The 14,886-nt window shown below is 33.4% G+C and overlaps 1 protein-coding gene across 1 annotated transcript in view; it reads left to right on the top strand.

Moving 5' to 3' along the window:
* The window catches only part of Tm9sf3 (transmembrane 9 superfamily member 3), a gene marked incomplete at its 5' end in the record, with an annotated part of 62,976 nt that overhangs the window by 35,127 nt on the left and 12,963 nt on the right, over positions 1 to 14,886 (top strand). The window contains 2 exon segments of the mRNA XM_013506165.1: positions 993 to 1,123; positions 11,995 to 12,134. Of these exon segments, the coding sequence (XP_013361619.1) occupies positions 993 to 1,123; positions 11,995 to 12,134 (271 nt within the window).

The following is a 14,886-nucleotide window of genomic DNA, read 5'->3' as shown; positions in this document are numbered from 1 at the left end:
TTTTTTTTGGTTTTTCTCCGGTACCGGGAACCGAACTCATGACCTTGCGCTTGCCAGGCAGGCGCTTTTGCCGCTGAGCTAAATCCCCAGCCCTCTGTGGGGTTGAGTTTTAATAATAATCCAATTTTAAATCTTTACATTTTGTTCCTAAGCTATATGGTGATGTTTTCCACCAACAGTGCTTGTACACTCTGCTATATTAGAAAGACAGCTCAGCTGTCTGTTCTCCTGGTACATAGGAATGTGATTTAAAGTTTTTATAATATAGCTAAATATTTCTTCCTTTGATTACTTGAATAATAGATGCTCTGTGAAATTTGACTAGAGGTAAAATGAAATTATAGTTCTGATTCCTGAGATCAATCTCATTAAACATATTCTATTGTTTTTTCCTTTTCAGACATGGAAATGCTTATAAGTACATAATTATAATTGTAGAACTAAGAGTAAATTTTAGAAATCATCTAACCCAGGGATTAAAAACAAAAAGAAATTTTTTTAAGCAGTCTAATCCCTTTCAAATGAAAGCTTATATGAAACTCAAACATGTAAAACTGTTGAAAACAGACTCACTATGGTTGAGCAGACCAAGGTGACCTGGGATTTTTCTTTATCACTGACTTCATGGGCATGTCAGGAAATTCTAGAACTCCTAAGTAATAGTTTGAAAACTCCTATTTGGGTATTTTATAGCCCAGAGAGATGGAATGGCCTTTCAAAATTCATAGCAGTTCAATTGCAGAATCAGGACAAAAATACTTTATGACAGATCATTGTTGTTTTGCAGTAATTCACCTCAAAAGCTGTTTCTATTACAGGTACTTGAAAAGTTGGACAGGTCATTATTAGCTATTGTTTTGCAAAAGTTTAGGATACCAAACTTTACGATCTTTATATTAAAATTTTAAATAAATTATTTGGTCCTAGATACTTATACTTTAAACATTAAAATGTGTTTGTCTAGCTCTAATTTTATACTTTTTCTCTTTCAGGAAGGAGATGGATAAAGCAGATGTTTATTGGGGCATTTCTTATTCCAGCTATGGTGTGTGGTACTGCCTTCTTCATCAATTTTATAGCCATTTACTACCATGCTTCAAGAGCCATTCCTTTTGGAACAATGGTAAGTTGTTTGAATCTTGCATATAAACTGAATAAGTATAAACATTCTAATATGAGGCCTGCTTTCTGCAGAGTACCTCTGAGTGGGTGTTTTGATGGTTTCAGCAAATTCTTACTCAGTCCTGGAAAGTTAGGTGAGGAAAAAGCTGTTGTTGATCTCCATAAGCTTAGTTACATTTAAATCTATAATTGCTTCTCCTTCCTGATTCTGTAAATCAGTAAAGTGAGAAGTTGACATCTAAGTATGACAAAAGAAAAGTACTATAGCTTTGAAAATGGTGAATATATTTTACAGAAAGAATAATGACATACCAAGAAACATGAGTTTAAGGTGAGTGGAGTTGTAGGAAGTAAAACTCCATAGCACATTTTTAAATTAACATGCAATTTTTAGAATTCCATTAAGCATTTATACTAATATTAATAATACATTGCTATAGATATTACAATCCCATATATATCTGAGTTGTAATCACAGGTTTTGAAATGTTTGGGATTATTGAAATACATGAAAAATTAGAAAAAGATATAATGGTATTCCATATAGTCTCCTAATTCTTGCTACAAACAGAATTTTAGACCCAGAATAGATTCAGTCTCACTGTACCCTTTTGCACATGTGCACGTATACATATGCAGATTGCAGGGTGGTTACTAGTGTTGAGACTAGATAATTAAGGCTATGTAGGTAGTTTATGGTAGAACTGCAATTAGAAACCACATCTCTTTCTCGGTTTTTTTTATCTAGGAGTTATCACATTGTTTCACAGAAATTCCACAGAATTTTGGTTGTTTTACACTACACATTTTTCCAACATACCTTGAGTATACATTTTTACTAAATCATTAATACTGTTTAGTTGGTAGGAGTTGGGAATATTTTGAATCTTGCTTCAAAAATGAATTTCTTTTTCAAGCCAAAGGAAGTGATAATGAGTAGGAAAGGGTAAAATAATTAATTGCATCTGGATTGGAAGAAAAAATGCTTCATAACACCTGTGGGCCATCAGAAAGTACATGTAAATAATCAGATTTCTTTCTTTTTTTTTTTTTTTTTTTTGGTGCCACTGAGCTGTATATCCCTGGTTCCTTCAAATTTCTTCTTAAAGATGACCTGCTGAACAAATTATTTTCATAGTGTTTTTAAAATGTAACATTCTGATTCATTTTTCTCAGAAGCTTTGAATTTGATATTGGTAAAATTTATATTTCAACATAGCTTTATTTCACTAAAATTGTGAATGTGATTTTATAAATGGGGTTTTAGATATTAATATTCAATGTACTTTGCCTTTAGATAATTTAATAATTACTAATTATTAGAATATGAATATTGCTGTATACTGAGCCAGGGAAAGTTTATAGAATTGATCTTCTGTGTATAAAAGACTGCTGACACCTACCAGGCTCCTATAATATCATGTTCTTAATTTGCATTCTAATGAAGGAATGTTGAGTGAAAGGCATTCTGCTGAACTTGAGTTTTTAATCAGGTGTGTGGTCTAACCCTCTTCTCCCCCATTTAAAAGTATCAAAGTTTGTTTAAAATACAAAATTTAAGAATTTGTAATGAATGTTTAACCTACTTGGATCATTAAATGTTTTAACTATTTGTTTGTATTTCTAGTTGATTAACTTGTTAATATGAGGAAGGCAAGGGTTATTTATTCTCATAAACTCAGTGGTTCTCACCCTGGGTGCACATTGGAATCATTTAGAGATTTTAAAAATTTCCATGGTCAGGGCACTGTCCCCAGTCAATCTGTTCAGTGTTAAGCACAGTCTCTGGTGTTCACATAATGCCAGCTCAGGTCTCCACATCTAAGGATAGGTCCTTCAGCTGAAAGGCACCTGGACTATAGGTACCGTGTGTCTGATAAGCCAGGTGCCATACTAACTTAGTACCCTCTTCTGAAAACCATAATTTGTAGGTATTGCATGATTTTTGCCCAGGCGTATTACCTACAGTCCTCTGTTCCCTTGATCTGTAGGACATCAGGCCCTTTATCCAGGTGCTCTTCACTTTAATCCTGTTTTATTAGTCTTCACAGTTGACAACTTAATATAACCATAGTGACTTCAGGCTTCTGATTTCTTCCCTAGAGATACCAGAAAAATAAAGATTATCTCTACTTTTGATCTGGAGTTTGGTTAGAATACTGCTGGTGTTACAGGACTAGTCTGAAATAAGATTAAAAGTGGATGGACTGCTGGGTGTGGTGGCACACACCTGTAATCTCAGCCCTGGAGAGGCTGATGTGGGGGGTTGCCATGAGTTTGAGGCCTATCTGGACTACATAGCAAGACCTTGTGTCAAAAAAAAGTGGATGAGGTTTATCTTTGGACCTTAATTTCTCTGCTCAAGCATAAACAATTACATATTAGAGCACTGAATTTAATAAGACCATTAAATCCATGTCATATTAAACATGTTCAACAATAATCAGTTTTATTTGTTTGGGTTTTTTTGGTGCAATAATCAATTGTAGAAGCTTAATAAAAATAAGGAACCCCTGGTAGAGGTTTGTAGTGATATTTTGAACTAATATTTAGTGTCCTAGTTTCAAGGCATGGTGCCTAGAGTCAGGAATATTTAGAGATGCAAGAGAGCATTTAGATAAAAAGTGGGTCAGACTGTTCAAAGATATGTAAGCCTCTTCTGAAGTTGGAATATTCTAGCAGAGGTAACTATAGAAAATGAGAAATTAGAGTGAGAAATTAGGTAAGAAATTAACTATAGGGAACACTTCAAATTAGAGTGGTTCTAGGAAAGTAAGATCTTTTTCTTCTGCAGATTTGCCCAGTGATGATTCAAGTGTTATATACCCTGAGGGTTTGGTCCTGTGAGAGTTACTTGGAGATGAGAATGGATTTGCCAGGATGTTTTGAAAAAGGATTTTAGGCATGAAGTCTTTTGTAAGCTGTAAATCTTAAGTTCTTTTTATGATGTTGTAAGCTTTCAAAGGACAAAGAACCAAACTGAGTTTAAAAATTCACAAAGACAGGGTAGCATGGCAACTAAACACCTTTCTACTCAAAACATTGTTCAGCTGAGCATGTAATCATAAATCTTTGGCATGTTTTTGCCTTTTAATGAGTAGAAGTTAATAAAGGAAAACTAACAGAGGTCATGGGTAAGACATGTTATATTTGTCATCTTAAGGCTTGTTTTAGCATAAGAAGGAAGTCATGTTCAGAATTGTAAACATGCTACAGGCTTAGAAATCAGATTTCATAGACATTGAGGGAAGTGCTGTCTCATGAGCCAAGTCTTGAAATGTAATTGGGAAAATGATTTAAGAGTCAGATTCTCAGAAATGAAATTCAGTGTATGTATTCAGAAATTACCCACAGTGAAGAAAAATGGATACTAAGGTTAATGGATAGGTACTATTTTGCAGTAAAGTTTACAAAGCAGTATGTCTCACAGATGGTCAGAATAATACAGAATCCCCAAGCATGAAGGAATAATAAAGATCAAAATAGTATTTGGAAAACTCCATTATCTAAACTGAACTGTTGAAAAATGCTGTGGCAAACAAAATCATTCTGTAAAGATATTTCTATAGCAAAGGCTCATTATATAGGATCAGCAAGATAACAGTGAAAGAACAGTGGGTCCATCTCATTCTTCCTCTTTGGGTTTTCATCAAATAAGATAACCTTCATACAAAAGTAAGAGGAGATCCTTTGGTTCATGAGTGTGATGATTGGGTGTTCATGCCATCTGCATGAGATGTGCCTCCCTCAGACCTTGGCACATTACGACTTGGCACATTACCTGTCTGACATGAAAAGGAAAAAAAAAGTAAGAGGAAAAATTCTCTTGATAAGAAAGAAATGAAACCTAAGATAGGTCAGGTAGCTAATTGTAGGGGAGAATTCAGGTACTTTAGCTGAAAGTCTCTTCGGACATATAAATAACCATTTAGAGATAATGGAGAGTTCATACTGATAATGTTGGAGTATCTGTAAGGTAGAAGTGTTATAAAATTGGACATAGGCAAATGTACTGTTCTGGGAGGAAGCAGAAGGAAGTGGATTCTATTTTTCAAAATGTAGTGAAGTTGATGTTGATAAAGTAAGATTTTATAATGGGTTATTAAAATTTACTTTTAAAATAAAAGTAATTAACATTAGAAACCAATATGGATTAATTAAATCAGAACTGTTAGAATGACTTCATTTCCTCTTTTTGGTAGGTGTTAGTAGAAAAACAAAGGAATGTAAAGTGTCTTATCTTACTGGTCAAGATAGGAAAAGGTGGTCAAAATAAACAGTTACAGAATATTGGGATATTACTCATAGTATATTACATACTATCCTTTAGTAGAATATGATAGATATTCTTGACCCTGACCTATTCAAATGTATATTAGTAACTTGGATAAAGACTTAATGATCTGCTGAGTAAGTTGAAAAAGAACCTGAGACCAGGGAGGAAACTAGTAACATGGAATGCTGAAAAGAGCATCTAAAAATACCTAGCTGACTGAAATGATGTGCCAGATCTAGAAAGATGAATTATAATAGATAATCATGCATTTGTAGCATACTTTGTAGTTTGCAAAGCATTTTTATGCTCACTATCTTGTCTAGTTTTCAAAAGAACTCAAAGTGGTAGCGCTAGATGTATGGTTATAAGTGTTTATGGGGCAAAAAAAATTCAAGACTTTTAGATAGTGATCACCTCAAAATCATATTTTCTCTGTTGTGGTGGTGGTGAAGATGAATTTTTTTTTCTTCCTTGGGGACTTTTGGTAGTTTATAGTTTATTTTTTTCCTTTCTATTAAAAGGAATCCTACTTTAATTCTGAGAACAATGAGCAGCCCCTGGACAATGATTTTTCCTTGGATGTTTTTTATAGCTATATTGAGGTAAAGTTAACATGATACATTGCATATATAAAGTATACCATTTGATGAGTTTTAACACATGCACACATTTGTGAAACCATTGTGCACAGTGAAGGAAAGGAAGATACTTGTCACGTTCAGAAATTTTCTACTACCTTTGTGATTCATTCTCTCCTGCCCCTTCTCCTTCCCTATTAGTCTGCTTTCTCTTACCATAGCTTAGTTTGCAGTACCTGGAACAGTGGTGGCAAACCTATGGTACACGTGTTACTTGTTTTTAAGACAAAAGATGTTAATGTCTGAGTTGTTTTTCTAACCTAAAAACCTCAGTGTTCAAATTTAATTGCACCGTTGGGACTTTGCAATAAATAAGTGGGGTTTTGGTTGCAGTTTGGGTACTTGTCTCTAAAAAATGTGCTATCATTGACTAGAATTTCATTTAAATGGAATCATACCATTTGGGTTTTTTGTCTTTTTCACTCAAAAATTATTTTGAGATTTGTTAATGTTGTTGCACAGTATGTTCATTATATATGCATATTGTAGTTTGCTTTTTTTCATTTATCCAGTAATGCACATTTAGATTTGTTATGGTTTTTAGTAAATACAAGTCAAGTTGCTATGATTCTTCATACCTAAGTCTGTGTGCACATATGTTTTCCTGTCTCTTAGATAAATAACTAGGAGTGGATTAGTGGGGTCCTATACAGTTTAAGCTTGGGATATTACCCAAGCAAGAAACTTGCTTACATTTTCCAAAGTATTTTATTTTTCCACCAGTATTTTATGAGCAGTCTAGTTGCTCTGCATCATTGCTAACACTTAACATAGTCAGTCTGGGTTTTGTAGCCATTCTGGTGAGTGCATAGTGTTGGCTCATGGTTTTTATTTCCTGTTACTAATTAGTTTAAGATCTTTTTGTTTGTAAGTCTGGTTTGCAAGCTCAAGGCCAGTCTGAACTACATAGCGAGACACTGTCTCAAAAAGAGATCTTTTTGTTTGTATATTTACCATCTATGGAATGTTTAAATCTCTTGCCTGTTTTTAAATAGGTGTTTATTTTCTCATTGAGAGGAATGTTTTTTTTTTTTAAAAAAATATATTGTAGATACAAGTCTTTTGTCTTATGATTATTTTGCAAATATATTTTGTGGCTTGTCTTTTAATTTTATTAGTTTCTTTTGAAGGACAAATTTATTAATTTTTGAAGACCAGTGGATGTATTTCTTCTCTTCAAGCTTGTGCTTTTTCTGTCCTAGTTAAGAAGTCTTGCTAAAACAGAGATCACAGGTTTTCTTTGTGTACTGTCTTCTGCATGTTTTATAACTTTTTGCTCTTAAATTTAGGTCTATGATCCAGTTTTTATTAATTTAGTAAATTTATAAGTTAAGAGTCAAAAGAGTGTTTTATTTTGCTTATGGCTTTAACATTGTGTTAGCACATTTATTGGAAAGATTATTTTTCTGTTGAGTTACCTTAGTACCTTTTAGCACCAATTACCAACTAATTATATATATAGATTCATTTTTGGGTTTTCTGTGGTATTTCATGAGTCAGATTGTTTTATTTTTGTGCCAGTGCCACACTATTTTGATTATTGTTGCTTTGTAAATCTTGAAATCAGTTCTTTTCCAAAGTTGTTCTGGTTTTTTGTGTCCTTTGCATTTCCATATAAAGTTTAGAATTAGCTTTGATTTCTATAAGAAGCCAGCTGGAATTTTGATTTAGATTGTGTTAAATCTATATCTCAAGGTGGGGAGAATTGTCATCTTAATATTGTCTTGCTTTGTGAACTCAGTACTATATGTTTCAAATTATTTAGCTATCTTCTTTTTAAGCAGCATCTTATAGATGCTAATGTTAAGATTTTGGTGTTGTATTTCTTTTGTTGAATTTATCTCCAAGTGTTTTATATTTTTATGCTGTTTATAGATAATATATTTAAAATTTCAGAAACTGATGATTTATTGCTAGTATATAGAGAAATAATTGGGATTTGAATATTAGTTTTACATTTTGCAGCCTTAAGTTTACTTTTGCAAACTTAAGTTCACTTAATTAGGCTTAGTTGCTTTATTGTAGCTTTTATGTAATCAAAATATCTGTGAATAAGAAGTGGTTTTTTTTTTTTTTTTGCTAACCAATATCCTATCTTCTTTCTTTTCTTGCCGTTCTTCCTCTACCATTTCTTTTTCCCTTTCTCTCTTCCTTTCCATCAATCTTTTTTCAGTAGAAGTGATGAGAGCAGACATCCTTGCCTTGTACCTAGTCTTGGGGAGAAGTATTTGGTCTTGTTCTTTAAAGTAAGATGTTAGCTGCAGTTTTTTCTAGATGCCTGTCAAGTTGATAAAGTTTTCTTGTGTTTGTAGGTCTCTGAGAATTTTTGTTGGGAATGGATGTTGAGTTTTCCAGCAGTTTTTTTTTCTGCATCTCTCTTTTTTTGAGACAAGAGTAGCTCCGCTGGCCTTGAATTCAATATATAGTTCAAGTTGGTTTCAAACTCATAATGATCATCCTACTCAGCCTCCTGAGTGCTGGGATTATAGGCATGTGCTACCACGCCTGGCACTTACAGCATTTCTTGAGATAGTCATGGATAGCACTGACTATTTTCTAAAACAGTCTTACATTACTTTGATAAACCTCAATTTGTCATAACATATTATCCATTTTATATAGATTCCACTTACTAAAATTATTTTTCATCTAGATTCATGAGAAATATTGCTCCAATTTTCTTTTTTTTCTGTTAAGACTAACTTTGTAGAGCAGATTTTTCACTTTATTTATTTATTAATTTATTTATTTTGTTTTTTTTCCCGGTACCGGGAATCGAACTCACGACCACGCACTTGCCCGGCAGGCACTGTGCCGCTGAGCTAAATCCCCAGCCCCCAGAGTTTTCACTTAATCTAGTGTTTTCTCCATGCAACAGTAACTCAAGACACAATGCTGAGTTATATATTACTATGGCAAAAATCTCTGGATAAGATAGATGGCTTCTTAGATGTATTGTGTTTGAGTTGGTGGTGCCCTGGTAGTGGATCTAGAGGTGGAAATGCTTGAGTAAAGGGTAAATTTTATATATAGACCTAGAGTCATACAATTTATGAGTTAAAAAAGGAGTGGTAGAAATCATGTAATGTGAACAGGTGTTGAAGAAATGCTTAAATATACTGGCTTGCAAGAATGGTGTTTCCTGAGAATCATCTTACCCATAAGCAATTACTATCACCTTTAAGTAAATGCTCTCCTTTAGCAATCCAAAGTTGTGCACATTAAGCTGTTTTTCTTTTCAAGCCATTCACACCACAGATTCCTAAAAGGCCAGTCCGGAAGGAATGACAAAATAAGTGATAGCCATATTTTTCATTTCAGAGTGCAATAGAGAAGAGTTGACTAGTTGATAGATCTATGGGATATTAAGTACTTATGTATAGTATGTGTTTCTAACTTGTTAATGTTATAGATGGGGCAGCCTTCGATGTGTAATAAGTCTTTCCTCTCCCCACTGCCCGCCTTCGATTTCCTTCTGTCCATGAATGATGACAAAAGGGTCAGGTAGTGGTAAACCTTGTATTGGTTTGACTTCCAGGATTTCACCAGTATATTAGATCAATGACTTGAAATTGTAGCTGCTAAATTTCATTTTTAAATGAAACCTTAATGTGGAACCTCAGTGTAGAAGATAGATATGACTGAGATTCTGTTTATGTAAATATGGTTTTCAAATCCAGTATTTCAACATTCTGAATTTAATGAGAATAATACAATTCTGATGAGTACAAATCTAATATTAAGAGTTATGAATAACAGGTCAGTCATATCTTCAGCTACCATTTTATTTGGTTGGATGGCTGTATTGAAAATCATGACTTCACATATGAGTTAATTTCCCATGATTTTTTAAAAAATAGCTTTCTTTACAGTCTCAAAGAATTCTTTAAATAAACTTATCCAGAACTTGAACATGAAGGAGTAGGGAATTGGTTTTATAGTTTAATCACTGTAATTTCTAACAAACTGTTCACATCTTAAAATCACACATAAAGTCATACAAAGGGAAATTTTTTAAACAAATGCTAAACAGTGGATAATGTCTTTATGAGACTGTTGATAGGTTATTGTTATTTTACTGATTTTTTTGTGTAATGTGCACAGAAAATTAAATGTACCCTTGTTTATGTGCCACTTAGTACAGTAGGACTTTTTCTTGCTGAGCATTAGTGAGCAGATATGTACAGGTCTAATTGGGATGTTAGGTGAGAGGAAGAACAAAGAAATCAGTGTAGCTTTACAAACCTTTCTAATCAGTGACATTTACTAAAAGTTTTATATACACAGTGATAGCCAAAGAAACATTATTGTGAGGTTTACTTGAAAATGAGTCAGTCTGGCAAAGATATCTCTTGTATTAAGATTTGGTATAGAACTCATTCAGTTTTCTATATTTTTAATTGCACTTAGAATTTTAAAAAAAATTTTTTTTAAGAGGATTTGAAACCAAACGCTTGTACAATTCCTGAAGCTCTTTAGGATCTGTTCTGTGGAACAGTTTGAAAACCTTTTTGCTAGACCGTGTTATTCCACATAAAAATTTTAACTTAAGTTTTTCTTTAGTTCTCATTTGAAATTAGAGTTCTGATAAATTTTAAAGGGAAAATACAAAGGTTTTAGTGTGTTAAGGTTTATAGTAATGTGTTAAGTAACAAGTAGGAAAGTTTATAGTAATGTGTTAAGTAGCAAGAAGGAAATCAAAAGCAAAAATTGAGATAGACATATGTATGAGATTTATGTACCATTATAATAGTTAAAACATGTTAAAAACACCTACTTTTTACATTTCACATTCTCTTGTTATGTGAGTATAAATTCACATTCATAGGTTTAAACAGTTTCTAATTCTGACCTTTAAATTGGGTTTATAGAGCTCTCTTAGCTCATACATTTATACCCATTTGATCTGAAAGGAAGATGATGATATTCTTTGGCTTATTTACACATGTATACACAGATGTGATGAAGAGAGTTTTCACTATTGTTGCCTCAGAAGAGATTGTTACCTTTTTATCACTGTGGATTGGTTGTTACACCCTATACCTTTTCATTTCTCTTAATTTCTTCAGTTTTCCTTCACCTTTTCTAATAATTAGAATCTGAAATGTGTAACTGAGATTTTAGAGGTGATTTGGATTTCTCGTTTCAGAGTTCAGAGTGATCCTAACTAGATTCTGACCAGAAAAGAGTTTGTATGTCCTTGCATACTAGATTTAATAAAAACTACAAATATATTTTTTTAATTGTTTACTTTGGTTCTAGGATATCTGTATGGCCTTCTGTACAATTTTTAAATATTAGTAATGACACATCTGTGCTTAAAATGAGATAGTCTTCTTTTGTTAGGATTCTGAGCAGTGTAGAATAGAAAAGATCTTGGACTTTCAGGCTGGCAGATCTCTTTTGAAATTTTAGTTATACTACCTACCAGCCATGTGATCATGGAAAGTTACCTAGCTTCTATGAGTCTCATTTTCTTAATGTGTAAATTAGGGAAATAATGTGTGTTACACTCCTTCGGCATATTGAAGGAATATAGTAAAATAGACATGATGAAAGATAAAATAAAGAGTAGAAATATTAAAAGCTGGCAAAAAAAGAGAATAAACATCCATTAAATAGTACAATAGACTAGGGGCTGGGGATTTAGCTCAGCGGTACAGCACTTGCCTGGCAAGCATGAGGTTGTGAGTTCGATTCCCGGTACTGGGAAAAAAAAATAGTATAATAGACTGTATGGAGGAACAAAAATGGATAAGGAAGAGTTCAGTTTATATTTGGTTCAATTCTGATATTTTCCCTATTTGCATTAGTATGTATTGTATACAATGTTAGTCTTTATTGAACTTACATCTTTTTTGGTGATCAAATTGTGTTTAAATTTTAAGTGTCTTTTATTTGTTTTTGTTAGTATTACTATTCTCTGAATAATTACACAAGTTTTTCTTTAACTCACAGGTGGCTGTTTGTTGCATCTGTTTTTTTGTTATTCTTCCTCTAAATCTTGTTGGTACAATACTTGGCCGAAATCTGTCAGGTCAACCCAACTTCCCTTGCCGGGTCAATGCTGTGCCTCGTCCTATACCAGAGAAAAAATGGTAAAGAGAATGCTACAGTTTATGTGATTGTTTCTCACAGTATATGTGTTCTTAAGGCTATTGTGTACATACCAAATTTAGAACTGGCATGTTTTATGAGAATGACTGTCTTAAATTTCTGCTTAAGAATTTGTTCGTTTTAATTTTTCCATCAATCTACTTGTTAGAAGGAGTAATGTTATACCCTATTTTACTTACTAAATATTTGTGCCTTTTACAAGTGAGTTAAATGCTTTGATAAGTATAATAGCACACAGACAGTTATGTGGGCAGTAAAGCTGGAAAGACTTTATTAGGTCTGCTTGTTGTTTTTTTATACATAAAACTTTATAGATTAAAAATCAAAGGATGGAAAACAATATTCCATGCAATGGTGACCCAAAAACAGGAGATGCTATCCTATTTTCAAACAAAGTGGACCGTAAGCCAAAACTGATCAGGAGAATCAAAAAAGGACTCTACATATGGGTTAAAGGAACAATTCATTAGACAGAGATAATAATTATAAACGTGCACCAAATAGCGGTACATCCAGCTCCATAAAACAAACACTACTGGACATAAAAGATCAGGTAAAACATCAAAACAGTTACAGTGGGAGACCTCAGTAAACCACTATCACAAATAGTTAATTAAACAAAAAAATCAACAAATACCAAAGTTGAACCAAGTCTTAGAACAAATGGATTTCATAGGTGTATTACAGAGTGTTTCACCCAGAAACAGTGGAGTACACATTTTTCTGGCAGTTCATAGAACTTCCTCCAAAATCAACCACATACCGGCCAAAAAGCATGCTTTAGTAAATGCAAAAGAGTCAAAATTTAATTTAATTTTTTTTAAGAATCAAAATTTTGCCATGCATATTATCAGATTATGGTGCAGTGAAGCTAGAAATCAGTGGCAAAAGGTACCACAGAAATTATGCAAATGCATGGAAATTAAACAGCACACTCTTGAATAATCAAAGGGTCACAGAAGAAATCAAGAAAAAAAAAAAAGAGACCGTTCCTAGAGTTAAATGATAATGCCAGTACAATATACCAGAACGTAAGGGACACAGTGGAAGAAGTCCTCAGAGGGAAGTTTATAGCTATGATTGCCCAGATCAGAAAAACAAAACGAACCAAGATTCTAGAAAAACAAAAACAGTCCAAATCTAGAGTTGGTGCAAGGAAGGGAACTACAAAGATCTGAGCAGAGATCAATGCAAGGGAGACTTTAAAGAAAAATGGACTCAATAAATCCAAGAACTGGTTCTTTGAAAGACTAAACAGAGAAACTGTTATCCACACTTATAAAGAAAAAAAATGGGAAAGGCACAAATCAATGCTGTTAGGAACAAAAAAGTTATAATCACAGTGAACATCACTGAAATCCAGAAGATGATTAGTAACTTCTTCATAAACATGTACATCTATAAATTGAAAAACTCAGAAGAAATGGAGAATTTCCTAGATAACCTATAAATTACCAACTGAACCAAGAAGATTTGAAAATCCTGAATAACCCAATGACAGGGATTGAAATTGAAGCAACAAAAAAAAAACCTGTCAACTAAGAAAAGCCCAGGACCTGATGGATTCACTGCCAGACTCTACATAAACTTCAGGGAAGATCTCATGTCAGTACTCTTTAACTAATGAACTTGAAAGGGAAGGAGTACTTCCAAGGTCATTCTTGGAAGCTAGCCTTAATTACCCTGTTCCAAAAGCAGACAAGCATCCAGAGATGAGAGAGAACTAATGGCCAAGCTCTGTAATGAACATAGGTACAAAACTCCACAACAAGACCCTGGCAAACTGAATGTAGCAAATCATCAAAAGGGTCATACCATGATGAAGGAGGTATATTAATTATAATTATAATAAATTATAATTCCAGATTTGAAGTTACATTACAAAGATAGAATGATAAAAACAGTATGGTACTGGCACAGAAACAGACGTGGATTAACAGAATAGAGGAAGCAGAAACAACCCCAAGCATATTCAGCTGTTTGATGTTTGATAAAGAGGCCAAACAAATGCACTGGAGGAAAGATAGCCTCCTTAATAAATAGTGCTGGAAAAATTAGTTATCCACATGCAGATTGAGTCTAGACCCTAAGATCTCACCATGTTCTAAACTAAAATCAAAATGGATTAGGGCTGGGGATTTAGCTCAGTGACAAAAGTGCCTGCCTGGCAAGCGCAAGGTCGTGAGTTCGGTTCCTGGTACCGGAGAAAACCTCCCCCGCAAAAAAAAAAAAAAAAAAATCAAAATGGATCAAAGGTTTAAATGTTAAAACAGAAATGGTCTGCTGGAAAGCATAGCCTCAGGCAAGGATTTTCTGAATAGAACCCCAATAGGACAAGAAATAATATGAAGAATTAACAGATGGGATCATATCAAATTAAAAAACCTCTGCTCAGTAAACAACTAACAGAATGAAGAGACAGTCTACAGAATGGAAAAAAAAAAGACTACCTTTGCCAGGTAATCTTCAGTGTATTAACATCTTTAAATACATGAAAACAAAGTTCAACATTTTAAATGCAAATTAAAACAACACTGTGATGATACTGTCTTACTCCAGAAAGAATGGCAGTCATCAAGAAATCAAATAAATGCAAAATGCTGGAGAGGCTGTGGTGAAGGAGGAACCCCTCTTCATTATTGGTGGGAATGTAAACTAGTACAATCACTGTGGAAATAAAGATAGAGTCCTCAAAAAACTAAAAACAAATTCCATTTGACCTAACTGTTCCCC

This window comes from Chinchilla lanigera, unplaced genomic scaffold (genome assembly GCF_000276665.1).
Source record: "Chinchilla lanigera isolate Chin_1 unplaced genomic scaffold, ChiLan1.0 scaffold00106, whole genome shotgun sequence".
Classification (NCBI taxonomy): domain Eukaryota; kingdom Metazoa; phylum Chordata; class Mammalia; order Rodentia; family Chinchillidae; genus Chinchilla; species Chinchilla lanigera.
Note: the sequence above shows the minus strand (reverse complement) of the source record. Positions and strands in the feature narration are given on the sequence as shown.